The 16,835-nt window shown below is 47.9% G+C and overlaps 4 protein-coding genes across 7 annotated transcripts; 1 reads left to right on the forward strand and 3 right to left on the reverse strand.

The window, feature by feature from the left end:
- Positions 1–46: 46 nt before the first annotated feature.
- LOC127771953 (GDSL esterase/lipase At4g16230-like) lies at positions 47–1,914 on the reverse strand. The gene is made up of 5 exons (XM_052297912.1): positions 1,656–1,914; positions 1,407–1,543; positions 1,109–1,327; positions 748–1,021; positions 47–663 (listed from the first exon to the last, which is right to left on the reverse strand). The coding sequence occupies exons 1-5, from the start codon at positions 1,912–1,914 to the stop codon at positions 449–451; spliced, it is 1,104 nt and encodes a 367-aa protein (XP_052153872.1). The 3' UTR covers positions 47–448.
- A 1,833-nt stretch (positions 1,915–3,747) lies between these two features.
- Positions 3,748–7,133, reverse strand: LOC127769915 (L-ascorbate oxidase homolog). The gene is made up of 8 exons (XM_052295575.1): positions 6,886–7,133; positions 6,664–6,773; positions 5,740–6,010; positions 5,556–5,658; positions 5,091–5,439; positions 4,617–4,991; positions 4,454–4,532; positions 3,748–4,346 (listed from the first exon to the last, which is right to left on the reverse strand). Exons 1-8 carry the CDS (start codon positions 7,033–7,035, stop codon positions 4,119–4,121), a joined length of 1,665 nt encoding a protein of 554 aa, XP_052151535.1. The 5' UTR covers positions 7,036–7,133; the 3' UTR covers positions 3,748–4,118.
- Positions 7,134–7,954: 821 nt separating this feature from the next.
- On the forward strand, positions 7,955–13,666 carry LOC127770675 (protein S-acyltransferase 10-like). Of its 4 annotated transcripts, none has more exons than XM_052296482.1 (12): positions 7,955–8,198; positions 8,275–8,389; positions 10,033–10,107; positions 10,190–10,261; positions 10,379–10,513; positions 10,599–10,656; positions 11,303–11,412; positions 12,125–12,211; positions 12,336–12,419; positions 12,775–12,840; positions 12,940–13,121; positions 13,208–13,255. In XM_052296482.1, the coding sequence occupies exons 1-11, from the start codon at positions 8,132–8,134 to the stop codon at positions 13,112–13,114; spliced, it is 1,044 nt and encodes a 347-aa protein (XP_052152442.1). In that variant the 5' UTR covers positions 7,955–8,131; the 3' UTR covers positions 13,115–13,121; positions 13,208–13,255. The 4 variants fall into 4 exon arrangements, with proteins under 4 accessions (XP_052152442.1, XP_052152441.1, XP_052152439.1 ...); XM_052296481.1 differs by lacking the exon at positions 13,208–13,255 and adding an exon at positions 13,308–13,666 and having other exon boundaries at positions 7,956–8,198; XM_052296479.1 differs by having other exon boundaries at positions 7,956–8,198; positions 12,940–13,255.
- Positions 13,667–14,578: 912 nt separating this feature from the next.
- Positions 14,579–16,835, reverse strand: LOC127770674 (lysine histidine transporter-like 8). Its single transcript, XM_052296478.1, has 5 exons — positions 16,313–16,835; positions 16,065–16,201; positions 15,544–15,971; positions 15,313–15,444; positions 14,579–15,215 (listed from the first exon to the last, which is right to left on the reverse strand). The coding sequence occupies exons 1-5, from the start codon at positions 16,657–16,659 to the stop codon at positions 14,721–14,723; spliced, it is 1,539 nt and encodes a 512-aa protein (XP_052152438.1). The 5' UTR covers positions 16,660–16,835; the 3' UTR covers positions 14,579–14,720.

Consider the following 16,835-nt stretch of genomic DNA (forward strand, 5'->3'; position numbering starts at 1 on the left):
AGTGATAAAACGATCTGCGATCAATTAACTTGCCAATGTTGTTCATAACCAATCCTGACAAAAAGACAGGTACGTGAAGAATCTCGCACGACAAGCACGCCGATGTGCGAAACCTGCTGAATTGCACTCTATATAATACACCATCTGTTTTTAATAGACGACACCGTTAACTTTTAGACATATTTAACCATTCGTCTTATTTAAAATTTTCATGTAAATGTATATATAAGCTTTAAATTATGCTTAAAATACATTAAGTCATAAAACAACTCTCAACAAAATAAATTATAATTATGTAAATTTTTCGAATAAAACGAATGATTAAACGTACGACAAAAAAACTAACGGTGTCATTTATTAAAAACGGAGATAGTACCGTGAGACACCACCACTTATTAGTACCAGCACTAACACTTTGCCAATCCAAGCACACGTACGATGTGCCCTTCTACGGCCGCAGCTCCGCCAGCTCGTGCACGTTCATCGGGTGGACGAACGCCCCGGGGTCGAAGAAGAGCTCGCGCGCGAAGACGTTCGACGCGGCGGCCGTCGGGTGGAAGTTGTCCCAGAAGAGGTAACTCCCCCGATCCAGGCACAGCGGCGCCGTCCCGTTGCACCCGCCAACGCCGCCGCCGCAGCACGGCCTGTCCAGCACCGTAAAATCTGCAGAAAAATCGCTACACCGTCAGGGACCCTGCAACGTTTTCGTATGCCCAGCCACTGGTGCAGCGAGATGAGAGGACGTACTCGCGCCAGGTAGGACCGTGCCGTTGAGGACGAGCTCGGCCATGCCGACCGAGTCGCCGAGGGAGTAGTGCATGCCGGGCAGGTCGGCAGCGAGGCCGCGCAGCATCGAGCCCAGCATCGGGTACAGCTGCCTGGAGAGGCCGTTCGCCGCGCGGGAGCAGCCGTGGAAGTCGAGGTCGTTCGTGTCGTGCGCGACCGCCCTCTGCGACGGGCAGCACCCCACCAGCGACGGGCTCACCACGCTGAATTTCCTCGCCCCGGCACCGTACAGGTCCTGCAGCCACCGTTTCTCATCTTGTTCAGATTTCTTGCATAACTTTTAGAGGGTTCGTTTTGGAGCATTGGATATACAGCTCTGCACCTTGAGGTGGCCCTTGTAGGAGGCGACGAGGCTCTGCAAGAATTCGGTGTCGTTGCGGGTGGTGTTCGACGGGAAGTCGGTGTACTCGAATAGGTCGTTGCTGCCGGTGTTGATGAAGATGAGGGATCTCGAGATGAGATCGGCCGTCCCGTTCCCCATCTTCTGAACGGCCGACGTGAAGCTCTGCACCTGGGCACTCATGTTGAACACTTCCGTGCACTGCTCAGACAAAAGCCATGTCAGTGTGACACACACCAACAATTAAGCGGACAAAAAAAAGACGAGTCAGTGCACGTACCACTTTCCAACCCGTGCTATCTATCAGCCCTGATCCTCCTGACGCGAAGTTGATACCTTTGCTCATCTGTGAAATGATGGTCACGTCCGGCAGGGAGAGGTACGGTGGCGGGCTCTTGTCGAAGCCAAGTTTTTGAGCTGCTCATCGATGCAACGATCAAACCGCCCGGTCAGTGACATTATCTCCAAATCTTACTAGGGAATGCTAGAAAATAAAAGCAAACGTTTCTTCTCGTTTTCAGCTACATACCGAGCTGGTCGGCCAAGTTGTATCCATTGCTGAACCGCCCGGTCGGCGACTGGAACGGGTAGTCGACGCCGTACCTCGGGTAGTTTGCCTTGCAGTTGGCCTTGCAGTTCGCCAGGAAGTTGTTGTTGCCGACGTCCACCGTGGAGTCCCCGAACACGAACATGGCCGGCACCGCGGGCTCCTCGGCGAGCCCGCGCCGCGCGAGCTCGAGCAAGCACAGCGCCGCCACGAGCGCGAATGCTCCGCGGCGGCTGGCCATCACAGCGATCGATTCTCTATGACTCTCTCGCTGTGCTTCTTCACTGCGATGGCGCGCGGCCGACTTGGCAGTGTAGACTTGCAGAGCTCGTCAACGTGCACTTATATATAGCATGCGTGGCGAAGAACGTGACAAGAGAAGAGATCGAAAGATCGTGTGTCAGCAATGCATGAACTGGGACGAGCCTGAACAGCAGCAGGCCAATGTCACTATCTTCGAATCCCTCGCCGCGGTTAATAACACCAAAGGATATCCTCCTTGTACCTTAATGCTTCGTGTTCTTGATCACGTCGACGATTAAAAAAAAAAGGCAACGGAAGCAATACAACTTCAACTTGCCAATTTGCCATTGTGGCTGTGAAAAGAGAGCGCATATCTGGACTGAAACGTGCTGTGCCAGCGCAAGGCAGAATGTCAGAGTACGGGATTATGGTTTGGATTTTCAGTCCGTAAATCCGTTTTCCGTTGCAAACTAGCGACGCTACGTACATCCCGTCGGTATAGGACAATATAAATCCGTTTTCAGTACGTATGCACTTCCGCATCGCAAAAGCATAGAATATATCAGCGACGAACAGGACACAATCGACATCAGTATTTCATACGCATCTAAATACGTACGCTACTAGTTAAGACTAAACAATTAGAGGAATCGCCTGTTCATGTTAGGTATACTGAATCCAGCAGTTCATGTTAGCCTGTTAGGTATACCAATCGACTAATCCAGCAATGGTCAATTAAAACCGAGGGAATAAGCTAGATGATTATGACTTTTTATATAAAAAAACACTTTCAGTAATTATTACTCCACTGAAATAATTGGTTAAATATATTGACTTTCTTATATTATTAGAAAAGATACACTGATTTCATAATTCATAAGCATTTGTTGGTCCACTTGAAATAAATAGCAAATTTCGCTATACCTGGTGGCTGGCTGCTCATATGCATACATTTCACATCGTAGACTATTGTCCGCATCCATGGTGTTTTTTCATTTGCGTAGACGAGCACATGAGCATCGCTATCCGATGCGGAGAAGCGTGTGGAAAGAGACTTTTTTCATCGATTAAGAAACCGGATCTTCGCTTCGAACTTCATGTTCGGCAGCAGCAGACGGGCATGCTGCATTAACTGTTGATACTAACTGAAGGCGTCTGTTCACTGCAGACAGCATCACGGAATCTGGAATTGATCTGGACGGCGACTATACCATGCTCGCTTGGGCAAGTGGACGACAAATGTACACGCTGACATGCACGTACGGCTCATGTCAACGAAGTTCGAAACCTGGTTCTGTTTCAGGTGGTTGGCCTGTTTCCAGTGTCCAAGCGCCCGAGACTCGCAAAGCTACACCACTACAGAAGTACAGATCGGTTCTCTGTACCGCTGTACGTGCCAGCGATTTGAGAAAACAAGGAACTAGCTTACTAGCGTAACTTCCGGTCCGATGGCATATTGGCAGGCCGCGGCAGGCACCAGAGTGAGAAACACGAATAACAGATGAGTAATTGCGACGATTACGCAAGTGACCTGGGCCAAAACTTGGGTAAATCCCTCCTGGCCCAACTACAGTAGCCCGCCCATTTTCAGACTACTCAGACTAATAGTAAAGGGAGGCAGAATCGACTTTTTTCCGAGTCCAATCAAGTTGATGACACTGCACGTTACTATGACTTTTTTCCGAGTAGGTATAATCAGGATGATTTTTTTAAAAAACAAATAAGCAAAAACACTTAACAATAACTATTTATAAAAATAAGCTGAAGTGCATATTTACTGGAGAATGATAATTGTGCAATGCATGGACGGTTGATATCAAAAACGGGAGAGATCTCAACTTTTATTTTTTAGCTTGCCACATGTTGAACTTGGTTGTATGATAACTAGATAGAAAGAAAAGAATAGCGCTGTTAAATCTTGATTTCGGGGGATTTGCAAATTAAACCTGGCAATGTGCATTGGCGAGTAAGAAAAGGCATATAGGCTACACTTTGGTCCCACCCCTTGTTTATATGGAGTTCATTTACGCCTTACAAACTGAACTCACGCTAAATAAACCCAACCAGCCAAACTTGTGATATGGCCGAGTAAAACTTTGATGCATTTGCGTATACGGTATATATACCTGGCCAAACTTGTCATGGCCGAGTAACTCCTGGTGTTGTGTTAGGGTCGTTGACAAGCACCAGCCGGTTTGTCAACTAGTACCGCGACAGGGTTCGGCTTCTGCCGCTCGCGTTGGTGGCGCGGCCGCAGCGGAGCGCGTTGCTCGGGATGGGGAGCTCGTCGCGGAACGAGTGCGACGGCGTGTACACGCGGAGGTAGAACTGCTGGCCCTGATACCTGCGCGCCCAGTCCTCCGACCTGAGGTTCCACATCCCCACATTGTCCAGCGCCACCAACACCGCCGTCCACGCCCTCGGGTACACCTGCACAGCGCCATCAAGCGAGCAATTTAGCCAGTCCGCAATTCGTTTTCGTGTATATCCGCACTGCTCGGCGCCCGCGTCGAGTGAAACGTGGCTGCGTGTGTTACCTGAACCGTGCACCGGGAGACTGCGTCGACGAGGTTGTAGCTCTTCCTGCTCTGCTCGCTCCACACTCCCCTGTCCATCCTGCGACAATGCCAAAATCAGCGAACAGATGAGACCAGATGGTGCGGGCTGCATTAGTCAGGAGGCATGTAACGTGGGCCGTACCCAACTACGAACAAGCTGTAGCCGTCGAGGTGCCAGATCTGGACGCTGTCCTCGCTGTTCTCGAACACGATCTCGAGGAATGACCGGTAGTCGGAGTCCATCACGGCCGCCTCGCTCCGCGGAGCCGCCGCGGCGCCCGCGGGCGGCGCGTCCGGGATGCCGCCGAGCCGGAACACGTCGCTGATCCTGTAGTAGTCGGCCAGCTTGAGCGGCGTGTCGGCCTCCACGAACGACACGCCGTTCACGGCGTACCGCTGCTTGCCGGCGACGTGCCCCGCCGAGTTGGCGAGCCGGATTGTGCGTGTCACGTTGATCGAGCCGTAGTGGTACGAGCCCTGCGGGTTCGGCCGTGGCCCGCTCGCCGTCAGGTTCGTCCTGGGATTGGGAAAACATCAAAAGAAACCCACCGGTCAGTACCAGCATCTGCCGTCCATCGCGAGAAACGGACGGTCAGGATGAGGCGATGCGGCGAACCTGATGGAGCGAGCCTGGTCGAGCGAGAAGTCGATGTCGTCGGCGAGGCCAGCCGGTGGCGGCGGCTCGGAGATGGTGGCGCTCGAGCCGGCGTAGCGCAGGACGGCGGACGAGTTGAGTGCACGCTTGGCGAAGCGGGTGGAGACGGTGATTTGGTAGACGCCGGGCGGGCGGTTGGCGGTGAACAGCACGGACAGCGACTGGCCGGCGTGGACGTAGAGGGAGCTGTAGGTGTTCTGCACCGTGTGCGTGCCCTCCACCTCGACCAGCGTCATGTTGTGGTCTTGGATCCTCAAGTTGAGCGTGCTCTGCAGGCCGACGTTGGAGACGCGCAATCTGTACGTCTTCCCTGCAAAAAGAAAAAAAAAGTACACACTTCCCGTGCTTGAAAATCTCACGGTATGATCAGATTGTTCAAGGTCACTCGAAAATAGTTGTGTTCTACGTAAAGGCAAAAGGCCTCACCTTGCTCAACGGTGAAGCTTGCGCCATTTGGACCTTTGCCGTTAATCAGGATGCCATCAGGGGAAGGCAGCTGCTTTCTACTGTCCAGCATGGCTTGCAGAGCCTAAGCAGCAACAGCAAAACAATCACTTAGTACAAGGATCCATCTACTGTTGATGAAATTAGTGTAACTGCAATGCCATGCCTTGTGGCTGGTCTTGTACCAGTCGCCGATCAGCATGGTGTACTCGCCGGCCGGCGGATCGAAGGGGACGGGGATCAGCGGGCGGCTGCGGATGCGGATGGCGCCAAAGCCGCCGGCGGCCTTGTGGAAGGCGAGCGACGGGAAGTAGAAGAAGCTGCCGATCTGGTCCTTGGCCTGCATTTGGTAGGTGAAGTTCTGGCCCGGCGGGATCGGGCAGTTCGTGCCGGACACGCCGTCCTGCCACGAGTTCTTCCTGTGCTGAAGCCCGTTCCTGCAATTGTTTGTGACTTTGCATTTTTGATTTTTGTAGTTACGGTAAAGAATCGATGTAATTGTGAGGGATGGCATGTTTGAAATAATGCACATATGCGTGATCTAAGATTGTATTTCAGGACCAAAAATAAACGTCGGAGGTGATCTAAAACTAGCATACATAACAAAAACGGAAACAAAGTGGAAACGTATGCCAACAAGGCTGTGTTTAGATTCAAATTTTGGATCCAAACTTTTAACTTTTTTCATCACATCAACCTGTCATACACACATAATTTTTCAGTCACATCGTACCAATTTTAACCCAAACTTCCAACTTTGGAAGAAACTAAACACAGCCTAAGGCAATAACTAAACTCTCTCTCTAAGTTTGTGGTGTATTAGATGCACGGACGCGACTACAAAAGCTAGCTAATCATGTAATCATCCTAATCTGCACGCAAAATGCGTTCCAAAACAAACTTCCACGTTTTGGGTTCCCCATGACAAATCTAGCCTAGTTGATGTTTAGCAGTATATTCAATCAAACCAAAGATAAGTTCATCTACAGAATAGTGCACAGAATTTGTACAAACTAATGATGAAAATGAGCAAGAACGCAGATTGACTGGGTGCAACGCTTGAGAGCGTTTCTGTGTAAAGTGAACTTGCCATGACAGAAGAAACGGCTCCGACAAACGGTTGTGCACGTTGACGATCAAGTTATCATTCGTCTGGCAGTCAATCTCCGGCCCCGGAAATTGCCCATTGATCAGAATACCCTACATGAAGAAAAAAACACACACAAACAAGTACTAAAAGAATTAGAGAAACAGCGTACACATCAACCCTGACCAAAGATGAACAGCAGAACAGATCCATCAAAATCTACACCTGCTGCTGGACGCCGAGAGGATTGATGTTCCCAGTAGTAACCTCCCAATCGAAAAATCTATACGGATCTTCTGCCCGTGCGGAGGAGACGAAGACGAACATGCAGACGCAGACAGCGGCCAGGGCTCCCATGCTTCGCCGTGACGACATGACGCCGGTCGACGCTAGCTGCCGGGAGACGGTGGTACGGCGGTCAGGCGGCGGAGATCGATAGCGCGCGCGGCGCCTGCTGTGGACTCTGCTCCGGGTCCCGTACGTCGCACATTTTATAGATGAGATCTACTGGGACGCAACCGCAACAGCATCGATGTACGTGAAAAAAATCATCGTTATTGAGTTTAGGCAGGGTGGTTTAGTTTAGGAGGAATTTTAATTCTGTTACAAAAGAGATAAGATATTACAAGGGGATTGGTAACAGAATTTGTGGTATGTCTATGGAGCGATGGACGGTCGTAAAATTCGTGGTGTTTCTGTTCATCTTAGCTGATGCCTTTGGGGATAGACGAACTTCCAAGTTCCAATGTCTTATCTGCCCTTTGTTTGTCCGGTTTTGTTCATGTCCTTATATTTTCAACGCGGAACAGTTTTATGGATATCTCTTCTACATGTCCAGCATTGATACGACCTAAATTAAACTGGTCCGGAATAAGTTTTGTGACAAAGTTGTGATTAATTTACAGACCGCGCGTGTACTCATATGTATGCGTAAAGGAAAGGAACACGTACGTTTGTGCTTATTGTTGACTGCATTACAAGGCAGTATTACCACCGATCTCAACTTGGAAGGCAAGGTTAAAAAAAAAATACAAGACAGTTGTAGCCACCGATCAACTGGTAAATTTACAAGGCAAATTTTGAATCCGTATTTGCCAGCAACGCGGACTATCATAGCTAGTATTTTTGACTTGAAAGAAAAACTGGTAAAACTCTTGGGCCTTACTTCACCATGAGATCGTCCAAATGGGCCGGAGCTGCACCGCAAAAGCAGCCCACGGGCTACAAAGCACGCGCGTCACTCGCTCTCGCGGCAAAGCCTCTCTCCCTCCCCCTCTCGCTGTCCGGTGGGCCCAGGTCGTCCCCACACGACAGCGCTCCGCCTCTCCTTCCCGACTCCACCGACCCCCCGCCGAGCTTTCTCGCCTCCCGCGAAGTCGCCACCGCGCGCTGCTCGTCCGTCGTCGCCGCTGCATCCGCCTCCTCCTCGTCCTCCCTACGGCCGTAGGGTGCGGCGGCGGAGGGGGCGACGATGCCGCGCTGCGGGGCCGGAGGTCCCTGCGTGTGGATCCGGGCCCTATCCCAGCCGCAACGCCACGGTGCGCGCTACCGTTGTTTGGTTCGATTTTGGCTGTGGTTCCGATTTCGCTGTGGGTCTTACCGATTTGTGCGCAGGGAGGAAGCCATGGCGGGGCGTGAGGGTCGTCGTGCTGCTGCTGCACGCGCTGTTCATCGGCGCCGTCTTCCTGCTCAATCCGACGCTCCAGAGGCAAATCCACGAGGCCAAGTGGTACGAGTACGACCCCCCCCCCCCCCCCCCCCCCTGAAATTTCTCCGAAATGTTTCCGTCGGAGTTCGTGTTATTGGTTTCTGTTTGAGCTATATGGAGTCGATTTGCTCCTAGCTTCGGGTGGCAACTAGGGCTCTTTACATGGGCAACATTTCGTCGGGTCGTAATTGGCAATTGGCTTGTGTCAGGTCGCAGCCTGCTTTAGTTGAGAGCAAGCATGGTTTTTATGTATGCCTTCTATCTGCAATGCCGTCTGTGAGGATGATGTCGTGAAATTACTGGGCTGAGAGCCTTCCAGCATGTTATAATAGTGTAAATTGTATTTAAGTTTGATATAGAAAAAGAAGGATTGCGTGACATGTTTGGACAATTAGCATGGTGTCCCGCAAATGGTGACATGGGGGCTAAGGGCATATTGCTTGGCACTCATTTGTTTCGTTCATCCTATTCAACACCTGAATTAATAGAAGTTTTAAATGGAACAACATGATTGCCGTATGATTTTCACCAAATATGTTGTCTAAAATTTGTAGTTTACTATGGACATGCCAGGGTAAATCTGCTTCGAACAATGCTGCAGTAGCATTATATCATGAACTTTATAATAATATTAGTGGATAAAGCGGTATGTTATTGACCTTGAAAACTAAAAACAACATATTTTGTTACTTAGATAACAATTCGATATTCCGAACTAAGATAGTATAAGCCATAAAGCATACCGTATACACCTGATGGAAACTGATGGTTTTTGTTTGTAATTTAGAGATTGTTGTCTCAGATGTTCTAGTGCACATTTTATGACTTGGACAAAGTGACCTTCATAGGAACTGAATAACTATGCTACTAGAACATAAGTGAATTATAAATGCCTATTGATCAATAATTCAATAGATACAATGTGTTGCTCCCTTCCTTCCTTATCAAGCTACCAAGGTATTATCGGAACCACAAATCACTTTTTACTGTTAAAAGTTGATGAAAAACGTGTTTATTTAAAATATTATATAGTCCATAGACCATGTGCATATTTCTTTGTTCATCTTGTTGTCCTTGAGCTATATGTGAAAATAGAGCATCGGATCAAAAGTTGTGCCTATATTTAAAAAAGGGAACATGTATGTTTAACAACCAGTGCTGACATGATGATGGCATCAGCAGACCTTTGCCCCTTTCCTATAATCCACATGCACGTACTTCTTCTTCTAGCAGGTCCACGTGTATGTGCTCAGTTCTCATGAGACCCGTGTTAGCCAGCTTTTGAAGTTTTAAAAACCAGCAGTTATGCTTTATTGACACATATTTTCAATGAGGGTCCACTGAATCAATGGCCAGATGTTTTTTTTTCCTTTTTTGTGAGAATTCGTGATTCTTCTCTCTTTTCTTAGCACTTCTAAAAGGCCTTTGACCAACTCTTATATGTAATATGTAGTTTTTTTTTCTATTTTTATCTTAGCACCTCTAAAAGGCCTTTCACTAACTATTGTATATTATATATACTACAGCTGAATGTCAGCTGATGCTGTCCAGCCTATTTGGAAACTGAAAACACTATTGTGTCATTTCTCTGTTTATATGTATATCTAGAAGAAATTCCATCACCCCTCTATTTAATCTTATTCTACAATCTGCTTTGATGGCAGGTACATAATTCTATATGGGTTGCTGGTTTTACTTACCTTGGTACAATACCTATATACAGCCACTTCTTCTCCAGGGTAATTGATCCTTGCGGATGTTGAAGTTTTCCCTAGATGATGACACTTATACGTTGCGTTTACTTGACTCTTGTGCTGTTAGATATTTACCTGATATGTTGACAGCTGGCTCAAGGATGCATGCAACCTTTATTAATACAACAACTCTCTCAAAGTAATGTCTTACTTTATGTTGTTTTGCCTTATGATATATATGTATTTTAAGTGCTGAGCCTGAGTATCGTACACCACTTATTTATGCTAAATTAAATGCCTTTGTGATTAAGAAAAGGCAGGCCAATTCCAAAAGTGGAAGCTTAAACTCTGCCATGAGTCGCAGCAAAATAGATCAGCAAAATCCACAATCCACTACAGCTTTGTTACTACAGCAGACGATGGATCTATATCCTCCTGGGACATCCACCAGGTACACCTGTTTATGTTTGGAATTTATGCTGCTGAAGTGTAATATTCAATATCTTTTGTCATGTAATTTCTGTCCTGTGATACAGTTGTATGCCTCCATTTTATTTTAGGGATTTCACATGCTCTTACTGCCGGCTCATCCAGGTATCTTTGGTTTTCCAAATTTGGCATCCAGAGATAGTATTAACTGAATACAGTGCTCCAAAAATATACAAAAACAAAGATAATTTGACTTGACATAATGTAGGTCTTTCAAGGATGTAACAAACTAACAATCTGCATTTTGTAGGAGGTATGCTTATTATGGTGATTAGTCTTGTGTTATGCCAATGTACTGAATGACAGGACCAGTGTATCTTAGATTATGGCATGTGCCAATCGCCCTATTTTTTTGGTATCTACTAAGTTGAATGTTGGTCTGCCAATGTATGACATGACCAGTTATGACTACTAGCATCCTTTCTCATCAGTGTGTCCAGTCTTAAGACCCCTTATGCTTTCCACAGTCCAAACGATAATGAGAGTTTCTCTGGCTTGATTTTTGAGAAGTCATAACCATCACCCGTCACAATCTATATAATTAGAAAAAGGTAGACACTATCTGAAAAAGAGAGAAGGACACACTGAACTTCTTTTCCTTCATGAACACACCGTGCTATGCTCGTTGTTCTTCTCAATTAACTTTGTAACTGCTCACATTTGTATGCATTATCCATATTTTTTAGTTACTACAAATTTCATTCATACTAGCGTGTCTGAAGTTTTTTGTCCTGTCTACTACCTTTTGCAGCCTCCACGCACCAAGCACTGTCATGACTGTGATAAATGTGTCCTCCAATTTGATCATCATTGTGTTTGGCTTGGAACATGCATTGCTAAAAGGAACTACTGCAGATTTTGGTGAGTTCTGAATTTATATATTGTGCAGCTTAGTTTGAACATATGCTTCTCAGGTGCAGCATAATATCCTGTGTGGTGTATGTCATGCAATCTCTACATAAGCACCCGAGTGTCCTGCTTCAGTTAACATGTGTTTATTGTGAGAAATCAATTATTTGTGTGCTCATCCATCCATTATTTCTTTAGGTAGTCAATTTGTGTCTTGTCTTAATTTTTGTACTCCAAGTCTCTGTGGCCGAACTGTAGATCGAGAAAACCTGTATGAAGATACCAGGTTATAATGGTTATATGCCTTTTGCCTAATTATCAAACCATGCCCTCACACTTTCTTCATCTTGATTCTTATCAAGGATTTATTTGGCTGCAATTAACTGTGCACGGAAGCTGTGCTAAATCGTTGCCATGCCTTTCCTTTAATATTGATCTAGTAGGAATTAGCAGGACTGTGTGTTCCCAGCAATTCATTCAACCTATACCTCCCATCTTCCATAGTCCAGAATTCTAGAAGTCTGATGCTTGTTATTGTGTTACATTTTCTTGAGGAGGTTGGTCAGGGATCATGTTAGTCTTAATTCTTAGGCATCCTAAATGGAAAAAAAAAAAGGAGCTAACATGCCTCATTGAAATGTACATATAACAATCTAATGTTGTTCTATTATATGACTCATCGAAAGTCTTGGCGCTATCCTCAGGACATATTAATGTTTTTCAGGTGGTACATATTCGAACAAACAGTTTTAACTGTCTGGACTGTTGCTTTCTACATTCAGTTCTTTTATTTGGGCATCGTTGTATCCTGGTATGTATTTTACCCCTTTTAGACCCTATATGCACAAAGATTTTTCAGTTGTGCCTTTTAGTTGGTCTCCAGTTTGATTCGCCAGACATCTCATCTGAGTATATTGGTTATTTTTCATGGACAGGTGGAAGTTTGCTATTGGTATTGTACTTTTGGTAGCATTGATATTAATCCTCGTGGTCCTGCTGCCCTTGTTGATATTCCATGCGTAAGCTTCTAGTTTATATGCCTGACACCAAAATAGTTGAAGATCTGAATGTCTTATGTGTCATAAATACACAAACCAACCGTGATCCAGGGTTTACTACTTCGGTATGCACAAAGCTACTGCATGCAGGGGCGCCAGGAGGGGGGTGGGGGCTGAAATTTTGGGATGAAAAAAGTGAAAACTGAACAACTTTTGACTAAATTTGAATAATTCACAAAGAAAAACAAATGAAAAAGTGAAATTTTCGGACGAAGGGATGTGAAATTTTGGAAATTGCAAACCCTACCGTGAACCTTCTGTACAACTCTTGCTGGTTCTGGTAGTTGTATTGATGAGCTTGTTTATATGTCTGCAGTTATCTTGCTCTTACGAACCAAACAACATATGAAATTGCCAGAAGGAAGCGGATTTCTTACCTAAGGTATTAGAATGGCTGAAGATTAGCAATTATGCTTGTGTATATGTATTTGCTTGTCATTACAACACAAGTAATGAATCATTGGAATTGTGCCACTTTCAGGGAGGTTCCTAGCAGGGTTCATCCATTCAGCAAAGGCATTTGCAGAAATCTGTATGATCTTTGCATCTCTAAACAGAGGGGATTTTTTCTGGAAGCAGTGCCCCCGCTGGAGGTACTACAAGCCAGAGCTAGACCTTACACATGCCGAGATGTAATCTCCTGCCGGTGCTGTTAGGAGCTTGGTATATGCTCTATATCTGGACTCACTAGTTTAGTGTAATGCAAATAATATGGTAGCTATAATTTGTGTCTCATTTTTCATGTACAGTGTATGCGCATTTTTCTCCTAGAAAATCTGGATTGATCGATATCCATACCTTGATCTGAGTATGCTCAAATCTGGATTTTTTTTTCTTATGCATTTGTAGATTCAGAAATGGTGAGAACTCTTATCAGCGTACAGGATGACGGATAGAATCCTGGGAATATATGGCCCTGTTTAGTTCACACTAAACTTCCCCCCAACTCCCAACTTTCCATCACATCACATCACATTCAAAACTTTTCTACACACATAAACTCTCAATTTTTTTTTCAAACTACCAACTTTTCCTAAACTTGTCTCTAATTTCAGGAACTAAACACAGTCAACCTTTACTTGTATATTCAATTGTGTGATCCAAGGGCCCGACTGGTAGTGCTCCCAATTCTGGTTCTTGGTGATTCTGATTCCAATTCTCCTGAATGGCTGAATCAGATCGTCAACAGAACCAGAACCAGATGTTTGGCTAACAAACTGAATCCTTATTCTGATATGACTATGAGGTTGTCCTTAGCTTAATTGCCCATATTAACATAGGCAAAAGTACTTGATACCATTTCTAACGTATTCCAATGGTCTGTTTTTACCACGCACACAAACTTCTTTTTTAAAAGAGGGCAAAAGCTTTGTTTCGTATATATTGATAGAGCAGGGTGAAAAAAAATACAAAATGTTATTCACATGGCTTCATCAAAACGAGGCCCGGGAAAGGCTCTACGGAATTCCTCCCAAAGCGGTAAGCTCTCTTAAGCTAGTCGCCCCCACCCAAGTGGCCGCTTCTTCTTTAATTTTGGCGAGAACGATCATTGGTGGTTGGCCCTTGTTCCGAAAGATTCTTGCGTTCCGTTCGCACCACAGCTCCCAGGAGATGAGAATCACTAGGATCTTTATGGCCTTGGTCGAATTCTGCATACTGTGTGTAAGCATGTACCACTACTCTTTGACGGAGGTGCAACTGTCCCAATTCTGGAGATTAAGGTGTAGTCCCGACCATCATTGAATCTCTATCTAGATTCGTCGGGAGAATCTACAGTGGGTGAGAAGGTGGACTACCGTCTCCTGTGTTATGTGGCAAAGAGGGCAAACCTGCTGATTTGCCCATCCTCTTTTTTGGAGCCTATCGGCTGTCCGCACCCTGTTTTACAGGATGAGCCACTTTGGTGGCGCCCAACACTTCCAAATTGCCCAGCACACACAAACTTTTGTTTTTCTTCTTCCCTGTACCGACAGCCATGCATCTTTTTGTTTTTTAAGCTGCCATTTCTGTCCATCTTCCTCATGGACTACATATTTCTGTTGCTATAATCTCTGCTCTATTGTTCTGTATGACTGTATCTCGTTCGATTTCGTTCTCATGTGCTCTACTGTACTCGGTAGTTGGTAGTAATGTTGAAGTGTTATTAGAGCATAGCTTCTAAACAAAATCAACCTATTACAGTTGTGCTGAGAAAAGACAAAATCACCACACTACATTGCGTTTTCCGTCGGTTTCACAGGTTTTGCTGCATTTGCAGTTTTCTCACTGGAAATCCGCAGGCTTGAAGAACTTCACATGCAGGCCTTTCTCCACAAGGCCCCAGAGATTCCCAACTATGAGCACGAAGCTCAGACCCATGCCAAGGCTTCCCAGCCCCCAGTTGGTGTACCACATGGCGGTGCCCTTGGCCGGCCTCATGATCGCCACCCACATGAAGCACGGGTACGCCAGCGTGACCGGCAGCGAGATCCCCCCGAGGAGGCCGGCGAGTTCCGACAGGAACGGCAGCGCGACGGCGATGAGGAGGTTGATGGCGCCGAAGAGGGCGCGGAAGCCGGCGCGCATCCACCACGGGCACGGCCGGTTCTTCTTGTGGACGTACCCGGTCTCCATGTTGTCGAACACCGGCATCGCGTAGATCTGATACGTGGTCAGGCAGTTGACGATCACCAGCAGCGTCGCGGTCCCCAGCACCACCCTGGACACGTCCTGGCTGTGGAACTTGTACAGCGCGCTCAGGATCCCATTTGGTGGTATCTGCATCGAACGAACGGACACACGGGGTCGATGAATTTCACAAGAGAACATTTCAAGTTTTTTTGTTCATCGTTCAGGCCAGATGAGGCATTCTCACCTGGTCGCCGTAAGCCCAGAAGCCACCAACGGCCACAGGGTACAAGCAGAGTGCGATGATGACGTAGGCAGCTTTGACGCCCTTCCACATCGGCACGTGAGAAGGATGTTTCAGAGTTGATGGCATTGTGGCCTGCGAGTTGATGGCCAACATACACTCATCAGTGACCTTATCTTTTCCATCGTTGTCAGTGGTTGAGTGGAGACGGAAAGAGTGAGAGAGAGACTTGACCTGAATCTCGAGCACAAGATTGTGCCCCCTAAACGCGAACGCAATGATGCCGAGGCCATTCAGGATACCAATCGCGCCGTCCTCCTCGTCGGTGGCCCTGACCGGGTCGTAGGACACGCCGGCCACCCTCCCCTTGGCCACGGACACGACCCAGATCATGGTGCAGTACGCGACGGCCGCGGTGGCGCCGACGAGCGACACGCCGGCGATGGAGTTGAGGTTCGGGAGCTGGGACAGCAGCGCGGCGACGCAGACGAACACGAGGTACCACTCCACGGTCGTCAGCGGCCGGGCCAGGCACACCTCCCCGCACGCGATGTTGAACAGCAGCTTCATGCTGCCGCCGCCGACGATGATGAGCGCCGTGCAGGTGCCCGCCGACAGGTACATGACCGGGAGCAACGCCAGTATCTTCCCCCATTTCTCGCCTGATCAAAGGCGAAGGCATGCATGAGAAAACAGAGTCGCCGCAGAAAGAGTCACAGTAAGTCGCCGTGAACTCAAGAGGAAAAAAAACGCACCGAAGACGGTGGTGGCGAGGTACATGTATCGGCTGTACCGGGTGCCACCAGCGACGGGCTCGTGGAGCTTGACGAGCAGCCACAGCGTGTAGAGCTGCCACGCGAACGCCACGGTCAGGCAGATGATCGCCCATGTCCTGCAACACACACACAGCGCGCCATGTCACATGTGCATGTTCCAAAGTTTCCACGTACTCGCTGCTACTACTAGATCACTAGGAGTAGTACGTAACACGTCGAGCGCGTACCATCCGAGAAGGGAGAAGGCGACGGGGAGCACGAGCGCCTGGAAGCCGATGCCGGAGCTGAGGCTGTGGAACGCGGCGTAGTAGGCGTTGCCGCTGCGGGACTCGGTGATGGGCAGCCAGGCGTCGCGCGGGTCGGCGAGCCGCGTCATTTGGCCGACCTCACCCAGGTAGCCACTCACGCTCGCCACCGCCTTCCTCACGGGGCTGGCGATGTTCGGCGTCCCCATCCCCCGCAGCGGCGACGCCCGGCTGCTCGCCGGTGCCGCCGGTGACTGTATCTGCGACGGCGGGGTCGACACCGGCGGCGGCGTCGGCGTCGGCGGAACCGACGTCACCTCGCTCGACATGGCACAGGCACGCCGCTGCTGCTGCCCGCGGCGCTACGACGTAAAACACCACGGGCGGTTTGGTGCGTTTGCTGGGCGGGATGCTTGAATCCCGGGAGGGTTTAAGGGTAGACGGGATTTATAGGTGGTCGTCTCTCGCGCGGTTGGTGATCGAGTGGGCGAGTCATACTCATGGA

The sequence above is a fragment of the Oryza glaberrima genome, chromosome 4 (genome assembly GCF_000147395.1).
Source record: "Oryza glaberrima chromosome 4, OglaRS2, whole genome shotgun sequence".
In the NCBI taxonomy this organism is placed as follows: domain Eukaryota; kingdom Viridiplantae; phylum Streptophyta; class Magnoliopsida; order Poales; family Poaceae; genus Oryza; species Oryza glaberrima.

Coding starts and splice junctions, on each gene's coding strand:
- LOC127771953 (XM_052297912.1), bottom strand. CDS start 1,914: ATGGCCAGCCGCCGCGGAGCATTCGCGCTCGTGGCGGCGCTGTGCTTG. Junction 1,328..1,406: donor ATAGCACGGGTTGGAAAGTG/GTACGTGCACTG, acceptor TTGTCTGAGCAG/TGCACGGAAGTGTTCAACAT. Junction 664..747: donor CACGGTCCTACCTGGCGCGA/GTACGTCCTCTC, acceptor ATTTTTCTGCAG/ATTTTACGGTGCTGGACAGG.
- LOC127769915 (XM_052295575.1), bottom strand. CDS start 7,035: ATGTCGTCACGGCGAAGCATGGGAGCCCTGGCCGCTGTCTGCGTCTGC. Junction 6,011..6,663: donor GAGCCGTTTCTTCTGTCATG/GCAAGTTCACTT, acceptor AAACAATTGCAG/GAACGGGCTTCAGCACAGGA. Junction 4,347..4,453: donor TCTCCCGGTGCACGGTTCAG/GTAACACACGCA, acceptor GGCGCTGTGCAG/GTGTACCCGAGGGCGTGGAC.
- LOC127770675 (XM_052296482.1), top strand. CDS start 8,132: ATGCCGCGCTGCGGGGCCGGAGGTCCCTGCGTGTGGATCCGGGCCCTA. Junction 8,199..8,274: donor ATCCCAGCCGCAACGCCACG/GTGCGCGCTACC, acceptor ATTTGTGCGCAG/GGAGGAAGCCATGGCGGGGC. Junction 10,514..10,598: donor CCTCCTGGGACATCCACCAG/GTACACCTGTTT, acceptor CCTGTGATACAG/TTGTATGCCTCCATTTTATT.
- LOC127770674 (XM_052296478.1), bottom strand. CDS start 16,659: ATGTCGAGCGAGGTGACGTCGGTTCCGCCGACGCCGACGCCGCCGCCG. Junction 15,972..16,064: donor CCTCGCCACCACCGTCTTCG/GTGCGTTTTTTT, acceptor GCCTTTGATCAG/GCGAGAAATGGGGGAAGATA. Junction 15,216..15,312: donor TCTGGGCTTACGGCGACCAG/GTGAGAATGCCT, acceptor CGTTCGATGCAG/ATACCACCAAATGGGATCCT.